This window comes from Elephantulus edwardii, unplaced genomic scaffold (assembly GCF_000299155.1).
Source record: "Elephantulus edwardii isolate Elephantulus edwardi_28Jun2011 unplaced genomic scaffold, EleEdw1.0 scaffold00103, whole genome shotgun sequence".
Classification (NCBI taxonomy): Eukaryota; Metazoa; Chordata; class Mammalia; order Macroscelidea; family Macroscelididae; genus Elephantulus; species Elephantulus edwardii.
The window spans coordinates 803,820-816,731 of record NW_006399853.1 but is presented as its reverse complement, the minus strand read 5'-3'; the positions used below and the strand labels follow the sequence as shown (position 1 = coordinate 816,731).

General features: G+C 40.8%; 1 protein-coding gene across 1 annotated transcript in view; it reads right to left on the bottom strand.

The window, feature by feature from the left end:
• KATNAL2 (katanin p60 subunit A-like 2) overlaps positions 1–12,912 on the bottom strand; it is a 58,143-nt gene that overhangs the window by 4,435 nt on the left and 40,796 nt on the right. The window contains exon 12 of the mRNA XM_006891693.1: positions 11,078–11,188. Coding sequence (XP_006891755.1) covers positions 11,078–11,188 — 111 coding nt within the window. The remainder of the gene's footprint in view (positions 1–11,077; positions 11,189–12,912) is intronic.

The window sequence follows — 12,912 nt, the reverse complement described above, 5'->3', positions numbered from 1 at the left end:
CCACTATGCCATCATCAAGTTTCCCATGACCACTGAGTCAGCCATGAAGAAGATAGACAATCACAACATATTTGTGTTCATTGTGGATGTCAAGGCCAATAAGCACCAAATCAAACAGGCTGTAAAGAAGCTCTATGACACTGATGTGGCCAAGGTCAGTCAACACCTTGATTAGGCCTGATGGAGAAAAGAAGTCTATATTGGACTTGCTCCTGATTATGTTGCATTGGATGTTGCCAACAAAATTGGGATCATCTAAACTGAATCCAGCTGGCTAATTCTAAATACAAATTTTTCTCACCTAAATAAATAATTAAATAAAAACACAAGTCTGTAGGTACAGATTTGTCCAAGGTCACAAAATCAAAAGTAGTGATTGCGGTGCCACTGCCACCAGCACCTCAGATATGTCCTATTTACCAAAGTCCCACAATTTTCTTAGGAGGCATCTTAACAGCCCTCCACAATCTAGCCCCAAACTATTGCAAAGTCCAGGCTCTGCATTCTCTTAGTGTAGACTGGCTCCTGTCAAACCCCAAGAGAAAGCCAACCAAAAACTGCTCCAAGCTTTTGCTGGCAGGTGCCATCACGTTGGCTCCCACTCGCAGTGGCCGTAATTGTAACAGAACGCAGCGTGGCCAGAGATGCCCTGTGCTCTGCAGAGATGCTCATGTCACTGCTGGGCTGAGCTGCACCCACCGTGGCAGCCCAGTGTCCTCCTCCTCACTGAGGGTCTTCCTCACAGGGTTTTCACCATCAGCTGATGATCTTTAGTCAAATTCATTCTCTCACAAAAGGTTGCAAAGCAGTGATTTTTTTTGTCTCAATTTTATATCCAAATGTATTACCTGGAATGATTATGCAAAGTCAAGTTTCCACTCATCAACTGGAATTACTCGGCTACTATATTCCCAACAGACCCTTTTAAATGTGGACCTAACCGAACCCTTTTATATTAAAATGTCAAGGCTGGAGGGGAAGGAAACAGCTGTTTGACTTTCTGGTACAGATATTAGGAACTGCCCATGTGCTGGTCCGGCTTAAATTCAAGTTAAATGTTAAATTCTAATTAAAGTTCAAGTTAAATGTCATTACCACATATGTCTCATTCCTACAGACTCTGAGAATTACCAAAACATCTTGTTTTTTCACTCTCATCCTGAATGACAACATTTCCTTCAAAACTGGGGGGAAAGTGCAAACACACCTCCAGGGAGTATGTCTGAATTCTAAATCAAAGTGACCAGACTTCTTTAAAGACTGTGTCTTGTCTTTACTGTTACTCCTTCAGTTCTGAGTTGAAAATCCATAGTCCAGCAGCGCCTTCCTGCCAATAATGATGACTGATTTCTTTTTGTGTATTTGCTTTGTTCTTTATCAGTTCTAACCTGTTGACATTCACTTCACATCAGAGATTCAGTTACCTCTTTTCCTATACAATCCCCCTTGCATGGCCAACATTAATATTCAAGGCACAGGGATAAGAGAAAAAAAATCTATGCCTCATTGCAGAATTTTCCTAGCACTCCAGTTCATGATATCTTCTTCGTTTCAGATGGCTTCCTCCTTGTCATACATTCGATGCTATTGTCCACCAGCTGTATCACTAATGATATCACCTCTTCTGATTGGCTGGTGCCCTATCTTACCAGTTGTTAAATGTTTTGACTATCTCTTGCACATAGCCAACAAAGACATACTGCTCATCATGCCCGGTGTTGTTCCAACACAAAGCAGACTGTTTACCAAGGGTGAAATAAAGAGGTTCTACTTTTTTATGAACTTACAGTTAACAAAGGTAATATTTAAGGTGGAAGAGAGTACGGTTTAATGTGGCCATTCACCTCTGCTGCTTAAAACCTACTCTAACAGTTGTAAAGGAACTTTTCAAAAAATTATTCGAATCTACAAAGCCAAATTAAACAGAAAAATTAATGAATAATGAGGAGTTTATCTTTCAATATGGCTATCATTTGACTTTGCTACTAGACGGGTGGGACTATACAAAGGGGGCATATTAGCCTATTCACAAATGGATTGGCTACCTACCAATCTGCAAAGGGATTGGCTACCTACCAATCTGCAAGGGGATTGGCTACCTACCAATCTGCAAGGGGATTGGCTACCTACCAATCTGCAAGGGGATTGGCTACCTATCAATCTGCAAGGGGATTGGCTATCTACCAATCCGCAAGGGAATTAGCTACCTACCAGTCCTCAAGGGGATTGGCTACCAACAAACCCGCAAGGGGATTGGCTACTGACAAACCCGCAAGGGGATTGGCTACTGACAAACCCGCAAGGGGATTGGCTAGTCTTGCCATTAAATTGAGCAGTCCAACAGCAGGAGAATTAGACCTTCCTCACCAGAGAGGAACAGAGAAGAACATCAAGAAGAACTAAGAGAATGTAGCACATCCTTCAAGCTCAAGCTATACCTACCTATTAAAGAAAAGATCATTAAAAACTTCCAGAGAGAAAAATACAGCTTACATGTGGTGGATCAAGAACATGCTTCTCAACACCACCACTGGATAGTAAAATAAAATAAAAATGAAAATGAAAATTAAGAGGGGAAAATAATTTCCAATATCTAAATCTCTAAATGGTCAAACCATCTATGAAGCTGAACAGAATTAAGATATTTTCAACATGTAAAGACTAAAATCGATCTCTTATGCCCCCTTTCTCAGGAAAACACTGACAGATTATCTCTAAAGGGAGAGAGGAAAGTAAGCCAAAGGACTATTTCAAACTGAGGGTCTCATTCAGAGAGAAGGGAATGCAAAGATGATGAGTTGAGTTCCAGAGTCCCAGGTAGCAGGAGGCGCAAAGGGCAAGCTGAATTGTCTGGAGTAGGGGGAAAGGATCTGGCATCTCTAAGAAAAAGAAATTGATGTCCGATGGACCTGAAAGTATCTGGAGTTGGTTTAGGCAGCGGAGGGGAGAAGATGTGAGTATGAGAAGGAAAAGAGACCATTAATATAATAGTTTATGAGTTCAGTCCAGTTTAGCACGTTTTACTGCCTGCCAAGTGTAATCCCTGCCAAGAGTCTTGCCTCTAATAAACAGAAATGATTAAAACAAAAACCCTCCTTGTAAGTAACGAAAGGTAACATTAGGAGGTTTTGGCCTTGGGCTGCAGGTATGCTGATCCTCTAACCTTCAAAGATAAAACAAGACTTTATACCAGACATAAAGTCATAAAGGAGGAAATTATAAGCCTGAAGAAATGACACTGCTGGAGGTACAGAACAGCTGCCCCTCTTTACTCCTGTGTGCTCCCTCCTAATCGGGCAGGGGACTGAAGGAGAGTTCTTTTGTAGGGGTAACTTCTTCTTGGTCAGCCCATCCTATCCAGAGCACATGTCATTGAAAAGAAAAAACAAGAATTCCCAGAATTCCCTGGGAAGATGGAGTCAAGCAGAGGGAGATGAGAAGACAATTTCTCACTATAGATATCTGTATTGATCAGCTAATGCCCTAAAGCAAGAGATTTACCTCAAAACTGCTTGTGGGCACAAAATAAGTGCAACTCTCTGACAGCCAGGCCTGATGAATGCACCTTTAATAACATCAATAATAATATCACCATACAGAGGAGGAAACAAAGGACGAATGGAATATACCCAGGAATCATTCTTTATGCCAATATATTTATATAAAAAAATTGAACCTGTGGTAACCAGAAAACACTCCCATTAGCTTCTGTACTTTGATTCTGAAACCCAGTTATTCTGTTTTCATCTCCTTTCTCTTGGTTATTTGGTGTTTCCATCACCTCAAAGGTCAAAAACAGCAAACATGACTGAAATATCTAATACATGTTAAACACAGTGAAGGTTAGTGAGGCTCCGAGACAGGCACATTAGACCTTTGCCCACTGCTGTGTAGACGATGATAGGTGCTGCCTACATAGAGAGTTTACATGGCCTTGAATCTGAGATCTTGGGTCAAAACTTCAGGTCCTTTCTTAAACCTCTCAGTGAGTTTCCTCTATTAAATCATGTGGTTCCTGGGACAGATAACATTCCAAATTGCACAGAATTTGGAAACAAAGCATAATTCTAGTTTGTCCATGCAATAGTTAAAATATATTAAGTGTGAATTATCGTAGTATAGTAGGAGATGTAAGCATTTGTATTTAAGCTGTCTTTAGTTTGTAGTTATCAGGACTAAAGAGCCCTTTCCTTCCTCTCCTAGAATGGCTACTGAAAGAATCCAGTCACAGGAAACAGCAACTGTGCTTTTTCTCTCTGTCAAGGATGTGAATATACTCTAAACCCTTTCCCAGAAATAGTTATCTGAGACCCCAGCCCACTTCCCTATCTTGTAGAAAACATCTGTGAACATCCTCTACCCCAAGTTACTTGTAAGAGAATATAAAACTCTACTCTAACTTTTAGTGGGGGCTAGTTTTCTGCTTGAGAGCCAGCCAGCAGTTTCTCCTAAATAAACTATCTTTCTTGGCCTAAACTGGGTTTTGTCCCTCCTTGAAGACCTTACAGTTGTTGTTGGGTTTTTGTTGTTGTTGTTGTTGTTGTTATGTGCTGTCGAGTCGCTTGCGACTCATAGCGACCCTATGTACAACAGCTCTAAATCCTGCTCTATCCTGTGCCAATCACATTGCCACTGACACACCCATCCCGATTTCCCCAGTCACTTAATCAATCCACCTCATAGAGGGTCTTCCCCTCTTGCGCTGTCCCTCCACCCTCCCAAGCATGATGTCCCTCTCCAAGGACCTCTCCCTCCTTACAACATGTCCAAAGTATGTCAGACGAAGCCCGAGAATCCTTGCCTCCAAGGAGCAGCCTGGTTTGACCCTCTCCAGGATGAATCTGTTGTTTTCTTGGCAGTCCATGGTAAATTCAATAGCAAGTGATCGTGACAATTCAGTAGATTAAGTAACTGTAAGGTCTTTGGTAGATGATGGGACCCAACAAATATAACACTAACGGTTGCTGTCTCCCACTGTGAGCCCAGGAAATGTTAACTCTTATGTATCTTCCCCAATGGGATCAAACTTGTCTGCTTGCCATTCCCTGAAGGCATTTTTGCTGTCTTAGTGTTGATCGAGGGACATCATGCTGGACAGAGTGGAGGGACAGCGCAGGAGGGGAAGACCCTCTTTGAGATTGATTGATTCAGTGACTGGGGTAATCGGGATGGATGTGTTAGAGGCAGTGAGATTGGCACAGGACAGAGCAGGGTTTAGGGCTGTTGTACACAGGGTCGCTATGAGTCGCAAGTGACTCGACGGCACATAACAACAACAACAACAGTGCTGATCATCTCCTCTGGCTGTTTTTGGTAAGTGAAACTTCTATTTGTCTTTCAAAATCCAAGTCATTTTTGCAGGCCCGGTTCAAATATTCTCTACTTTCTAAAGGCTCATTTAAAATATCTGTAAAAAAATAAAACTGTGTATATTTGTCATCAGAAATTGCCTTTCTTTTCTACTCATTGTTTATAATACACTTCTTTGCTGGTTGTACTATGAGAACCACCCATAGACTCTTGTGAAAAAGTATGGACTTGACATTATTACATGGGATACTGAAGCTGTTTATAGAGAGAAGTCATTTCAAGCAAAACAATGTTACTACTGATAGGAGTAAATATACTATGAATGATTTAAAGCCTTCAAGTATGGTTAAGAGGAATTGCATGAAAGATACATCCATTGAGTCAGGGCAAGTTAGTATAAACTAAATGGTTTCCAAATAGGCTTATATGATGTGCTGCTTAAAGAAAGAAGTCTGGAGTCAGTTAAGTGCAAAAAGGACTATTTGATCCTATCTTTTTTTTGGTGACTGGCAATACACAACAACATTTTAAAGTCCCCACGAACTCTTGCTATGGCCAACCAGGTGAATCATCTTTGACACAATAGCTTTCTCATTTTTGCATCTAGATAATGCAAATCTATGTAGACCACCTTTAGAGAAATGTTGCCCATAAGGGTGGTGATAGTCAAGGAATGAGGCCAGAAGTTAAGACTGCAAGAGAGCACAGCTTCTCCTGAAGCCCAAAGATGCATGTGTTTATGGTGGAGGCAACTCAGGTTATGTCTGCTGATCTTTTTTGTCACATGCATACATTTCTACAGAAATATCACGCTAGAAAGAAGAGAATTCTTAACAGAAAAGACAGCCAGGTTAGTAACTGCCTCCAAACCAAAATACCAAACCCACTGCCATTCAGTCAGTTCAGTGACCCCTCGTGTTAACAGAGTCGACCTCCACCATACAGTCCTCATGGCTACCCTGGCTGTAACCTGTACAGAAGCCGCTTACTGGACCTTCCTTCTCCACACAATACCACTGGATGGGCTCACACCACCAGCCTTTAGGGTAATAGTCAAGGATGAGCTTCCCTAGGCCTCCCAGTGTAATGAACAGAAGTCATGGGGTGATGATGACACCAGAGAGCCACTGCTTATTGCTAACTTCCACAGTCTCTCCCAAACAAATCAAGACTATTTCATTTCAAGTATAATAATCTTTTCTCTCTTACCTTCTTCCAAATGTTAACTTTGTTTTTGTTTTGAATCCAGAGCTGGGTTAGACCAGATGCTTGGTTTTTGAAAGGGTAACAGAAATTGCTAACCCTTTTGCAAACAGCAAGAGCAAGAAACCTTCAACACGTTTCACACATACAGCCTTCACACCTTATGTGTACGAACTGCCATCCAGTTAAACAGACATCTAAGGATGCCATTTGCCTTAATGGCCCTGTGCAGTCTCTTGTTTCCCTCCAGACTCCTAGGCCTGAGTATGTGAATCCTCAACAATTGAGAAGGGTCAAATTAGCCCTAATCGCGCTTGCTAAACATTTTTACGTGGCCATTACTTTAAGTGGGAATATTAAAGATGTGGCACATGGTATTTCTCTCATTGATTATTTACACATCAAAGGACACAGACGGAGCTCTTATTTCTCACTTCCTTCTGGTCCTCTCTGTGGTGTCTTAGACTACAGACGTTCTTCTCTGAGGACAGATGCTCAATAAACAAAGATGCTGCCTGCCATCTCCCTGCTGAATGGGGAGACTATGACTCCCTCTTGTAGAGGGAAGGAATCTGTAGGTAGAAGACAGTTAAGGGGCAGCCTAGTGCACTGAAAGATGCTATAAAAGAGAAGTACCACTAACTATAAGGAATTTCCATTGGGATTTTAGAACTGGGGTTTTGCGTGGATTGGTATGATTTAGTTATTTCCCTCAATGGGACAGATTGGTACAATCAGATAAGCTTATTCTTTGATCTAAGACCCTAAAGTCAAGGAAAAAACCATCTGCTTCAAACTTCTTTATGAAAAATACACTATTTCCTCAAAGAAGAACTTTGGCAATAATGAATGAGTTTTTTTTTTTAAAAAAACAAAAAAAATCTAAACCCTGTAATACACTGATCCTACCTTTTGAATCTGTCCTAGAGAAAGAAATCAGAATTTGAAGATTTTCATGCAATAATTTATATTTCAGAGCTACTTCTAAGAGAAAACATTTGGGAGCATCATGTATGTGCCATAGGAAAGGGACGAGTAACTATTTGATAGTACACGCATAAGTAAGAGTTTGGGGAAGTCATTCCAAAATCCAATTTTCAAGGATTATTTAATAACAGTGGAAATGCCCTTACTCTAACATTAAGTAATGAAAGTAGAACACTAGTGGGAATAAAAAGTGGCACAACGTGTATACAGGGAAATGTGGTAATTTCTGTCATAATATCATGCACATTAACCCCTGGACCTAGTAATTCTACTTGCAGGAAACAGTTCTGAAGATACACAAAGTGGCATATACAAATAATTCTTTTCTTCAATTTTATTTATTTTGTTGTTGAGAATATGACCAACAAAATAGTCTGAAAATGTACATCAAGGAAGATGCAGTTGATTTCTAACAGCAAAAGAGCAGGAATAACTCAAACAGCCATCAATAGAGAACTGGTGAGGAAAACAAATATGTACAGATAAAAATGGAGCACTGTGCAGCTATGCAGGGGAGGAAGATTTCTTATTTATTTGGAAATAGGACCAGGATATTTTGTTAATAGAAAGAAAGCAAGATCCAAGAGAGTTTATATAATATAGAAACTCTTATGTGTGAATAGCAAGTCAGTTATTTTATGCAGTTCTTTTACAAAATCTTGAGATAACTAGTTGTGGCACCTGTGAAAGGTTGTCTCTATGTAATACCTGTCACACCCTTCAGTTGAGTGATTCCTGATTCAGGGCGGGGGGTAGAGGATGGTCTCCTCCAGGAGACATCTGGTAATGTCTGGAGACATGTATTTATTGTCACAGTTGTGGGAAAGAGGCAAGTGACATCTAGTGGGATGCTGCTTTAAAAAAAAAACAAAACCACAACCTACAAGATTTCAAAGGGCAGCTTGAGAAGACAAGACAAAGTATTACGATGAAACATGCAGTTTCTAGAGCTAGAAAGCCAAAAAGGAGGAACACATATAGCATTTCTCAAGCAGAAAGAACTGAAGAAAAAACTCAGCCCTTATGTTGCAATACTAAAGGATTCTTTGTGTTGTTGTTGATTGCTGTCAAGCTGAGATCGACTCATAGCGATTATATGAACAAAAGACCTAATGCCTTTCCACAGCTAACTTTGTTTCTCCAAGTTCATAGAGTTTCCAGAGGGATGTGGTTAAGGAAGCGGATGCCACTCCTGCTTCCCAACCTGTCTTACAACTGGGAGATTCACAAAACACTGTCCACAATGGGAAACCATATTAAATGTAGGAAGTATCAAAGGAAGAGGGAAGGGACACACAAAGTCACTGTGCCAGAAAGAACTGGTGGACACGGAGCCTTGTCAGCAAGTAGTGCATGATCAAGAACCAATGGTTCTGAAGGAAGAAGTCTACATTGCACTGAAGACACTGGCAGAAAAATAGGTCCCTAGGAAATGATGAAATACCAATTACGTTTCCAGTAAACAGATGTAGCCCTGGATATCCTCACTAGTCTATATCAAGATATTTGGAAAACAGTCACCTGACCAAATGACTGACAGAGCTTCATCTTTGTGCCTATTCAAAAAAAAAGGTGATCCAACAGAGTGTGGAAATTATTGAAAAATATTGTTAATATCACATGTAAAGAAATCTTGTTGAAGATTATGCAAAAGTCACCAGAGAAGTAAATCAAAGGGAACTGCCTGAAATTCAAGCTGGAATCAGAAGAGGCCATCAAAGAAAGGATGTCATTGCTGATGTCAGATGATTCTTGACCTTAAAGCAGAGAATACCAGAAAGATGTTGACTTATGCTTTATTGACACTATACACAGATATTTGATTATGTGGATCATAATGAATTATAGATAATACTGAGAAGGCTAGAAATTCCAGAACTCTGAATTGTGCAGATATGGAGCCCATACAGAAATAAAGCAGCAGTCATTCAAACAGAACAAGGGGATAGCCTTTCACCAGATACTTAATATGTATGCTGAGCAAATCATCTGAAAAAGTGGACTATATGAAGAATATGGCATCAGGATTGGAGGAAAATGCATCAACAACCTGCCCTGTGCAGTGACCCAACTTTACTTAAAGAAAGTGAAGAAGATCCAAGACTATAGTCTTCAATATGGATTACATCTCAATATCAAAGAAACAAAACCCTCACCACTGGCCCAATAGGCAACATCATGACAGATGGAGAAAAGACTGAAGTTGTTAATGATTTTACTTTATTTCATCCACGATCAACATCCGTGGTAGCAGTACTTTAGAAATCAAAAGGCATCTTACATTAAGGTACCTGCTGGGAAGGACCTCTTTTTTTGTGTGTGCGTGTACCATCAAATTGGATCTGGCTGGTACAGGAGGGGATTGCACCTCCTTCTCCAGCAGAGCACCTGGTGGATTCGAACCACAAACATCTGGCATTGCAGTTGCAGCTTCTTGCCAGTAGGCCACCAGAGCTCCCTTGGAAGGACCTCTTTAAAGTGCTGAAGAACAAGGATGTCAGTCTGAAAGAGTAAGGTGAGCTTGATCTGAGTCATAGTATTTTCAATAATTTATATGTATATGACAGTTGGACAATGAATAAAGAAGACTGAATAAAAATGGCATGTTTGAATTGTATTGGCAAAGACTACTGACTATCCCCACTGACTGTTCTTTTAACTGACTGTTGAAAGGACAAACAAATCTGTCTTGGGGAAAAGCACAGCCAGGATGCTTCTTAGAGGCAAGGATGTAAGACTCTTCTCACTTACTCTGAGCATGTTATCAGGATCAGTCCTTTGAAGAAGATGTTTTGCTTAAGAAAGTAGAGGGTCTGAGAAGGAGAGAAAGACCCTCAACAAGATGACTGACGCAGTGATTGAGGCAGTGGTTAAACGTAAAGAGACTGAGGATGACACAGGATCAGGCAGCCTTTGTTCATAGGGTCGCTATTTGTGGGCACTGACTCCATAGCACCTCACAACAACAGTAGCAGCAGCAAAGGGGCTAGGTTGTTGTTTTTCCCTGGATGAAATCTTTTTTCCCCAAATCCATTTCTAGAACCATTCTTAAACCACTCTGGGATACAGTTTGAACACATAATTCTAAAAGTAGATTCTATTCTCACTTATGCATTATTTCACTTCCTGTTTGCTGGGTAATTTTTGTATGTTTGTTTGTTTGTTTTAATTATTGGGTAACAGTAAAGGACATTTTTTTCTCTTAATTTAAAAAGGTTTAACTATAATATTGAATCCATTCCAGACATTTTATTTTTGGATTATTTTTTGAGCCCTGGAGAGTTTAAGCATTTTACAGTTCTGTGCTAAAGCATGTTTACCAGAAACACAGTAAATAAGCTGGCATTAAACTCCCAACATCCAGTTTAAATATTGTCAACAGTATCTCTGGCTTGTGCTCTATTAAAGCAGATACTTGCATGGTACAGAGAGCAAGGTTTGGTGACTTGAAGAGTAAAGTCTTCAAATTAATCTGCTAGCACTGAACCCAAAGAAAAAAGCACTGCCTGAAGTCATCAATATAAAATCTTCCTCTGTACTTAGTGGCTCATTAAAGTGCACTCTCTCCATCTCTTACCATGGCAAGTTAGAAGCTGCTAAGACAAACACGAGGTCCTCCGAGCGGGCCAGCCCGTCCATCTGTACCAGCAGTTCTGTCTTCATCCGAAGGCTCCCTTCATGTTCTCCCCTACAGAGAGGCAAGGAGATGTGATTCTCCTAAGTGACAGAGCCTCCGCCTTCGTGACCCACCCTGGATCTCAACGCAACATGTGCAGGGGTTGTGGGCCTCTGACAGCTCATCCCCTCCCCTGCCTCATTCTGACAGGCCAGTAATCTTAAAGAAGATAACAAATTAGGTTTTGTTTTCACATGGAAAGCACTACAAAGGGAGTGAATGAATATAATGAAGAAGAAAAAAAACCCCCAAAGGTTGGCCTTAATAAAAATAACTGAAGGGTAAGCAGTGCCATTGGTAGATTTAATACAGCCTCGCCACATCTACTCTTTTCAAAAAGGGACATATGGGAGAATAACCCATTTCATTTACACAGATGCCTGTAAGGACTTTCATAGACACAAACAAGCCACTACACAGAATCTGTTCCACGTCCTCTTAATAAGAGGCAAAATAATCAGAGGGAAACGGCATTTTACTCTCAAGGTAGATTGGAGTCAATTTTCTGTTAAAATTCAGCCTCTGCACCACCTTTGGCAAAACCCTTAACTCCAAGACAGAACTCGACTTAAGAACCTGAATGACCCCAAGTGGCTCTTAAACACTCTCTACATCCCACCAGCTCCTTCCTCTTCACTTGTGCACATCTGGTTGTAAGTGTTAAGTACCCTCGAGTCAGTTCCTCCTCCCAGAGACCCTGTGCATCGCGGAGCAGAGCACTGTTCGCGCGGTCCTGCGAGGTTCTCACAATCTTTGCTGTGTTTGAGCTCTCTAATTGTGGCAACTGTGTCAGTCTATCTCATTGAGTCTTCCCCTTTGTCATTTGACCCTTTAGTTTACAAGAATAATGTCCTCTAAGAATTGGACCTTCCTGATAACATGTCCAAAGTAGATCTATTTAAAAGAACAAAAAATGCTATGAATGCATTCTATTCATCTCTGCCTGTGTCTTGTGGAAGCCAAATAGGACGTGTTTTTATAGGAATTATGCCCTTTAATATGAGACCTCATGGTACAGTAGTTAAAATGCTGAACTACTAACTAGAAGGTAAGTAGATTGAACCCACAACTTGTTCCATGGACTAAAGACCTGCTTCTGTAAAGATCTACCACCTTCTAAAGCATATGGGCTGTCCCATAGAGTTGCTATGAGTCACAATCAATCCAGTGGTGATGTTTTTCTTTTGGTTTATGCCTTTTACTAAAGAAGCCTGGTGATGAAAGAGTTAAGTGTTCTATGGCTAACAGAACATCAGTGGTTCAAACCCACCAGCCACTCATGGCTGATCAGCTCTGGGTAAGATTACAGCCCAGGAAGTCATATGTGGGGCAGTTCTATTTTGTCCTATATGATTGATGTAAGTCATAATTGTCTAGACTACACCCAAAAGTATGCTAACTACCTTTCCTAAGAGATAAGGACTCTCACAGAAGGTTGTTGTAGGTGCTGTCAAGTCGAGCATGACTCCTCGTGACCCTATGAACAGCTAACCTGAACTCTGCCTGTTTTGTGCCCCCCTCCTTATCTCTGAAACACTCACGCCCATCGCTGAAGTCACCATGTCAATCCATCTCATTCGGGGGGGGGGGGTCTTCCTCGCCTTCACTGACGTCCTCATCTTTCCAACCATCATGTCCCTTTCCATCAAATAGCCTCACCTAACTACATGTTCAAAGTATGAAATTCCTTGCCTTCAAGGAATGCTTAGGCTGTACTTTCTTCAAGACCTATGTTT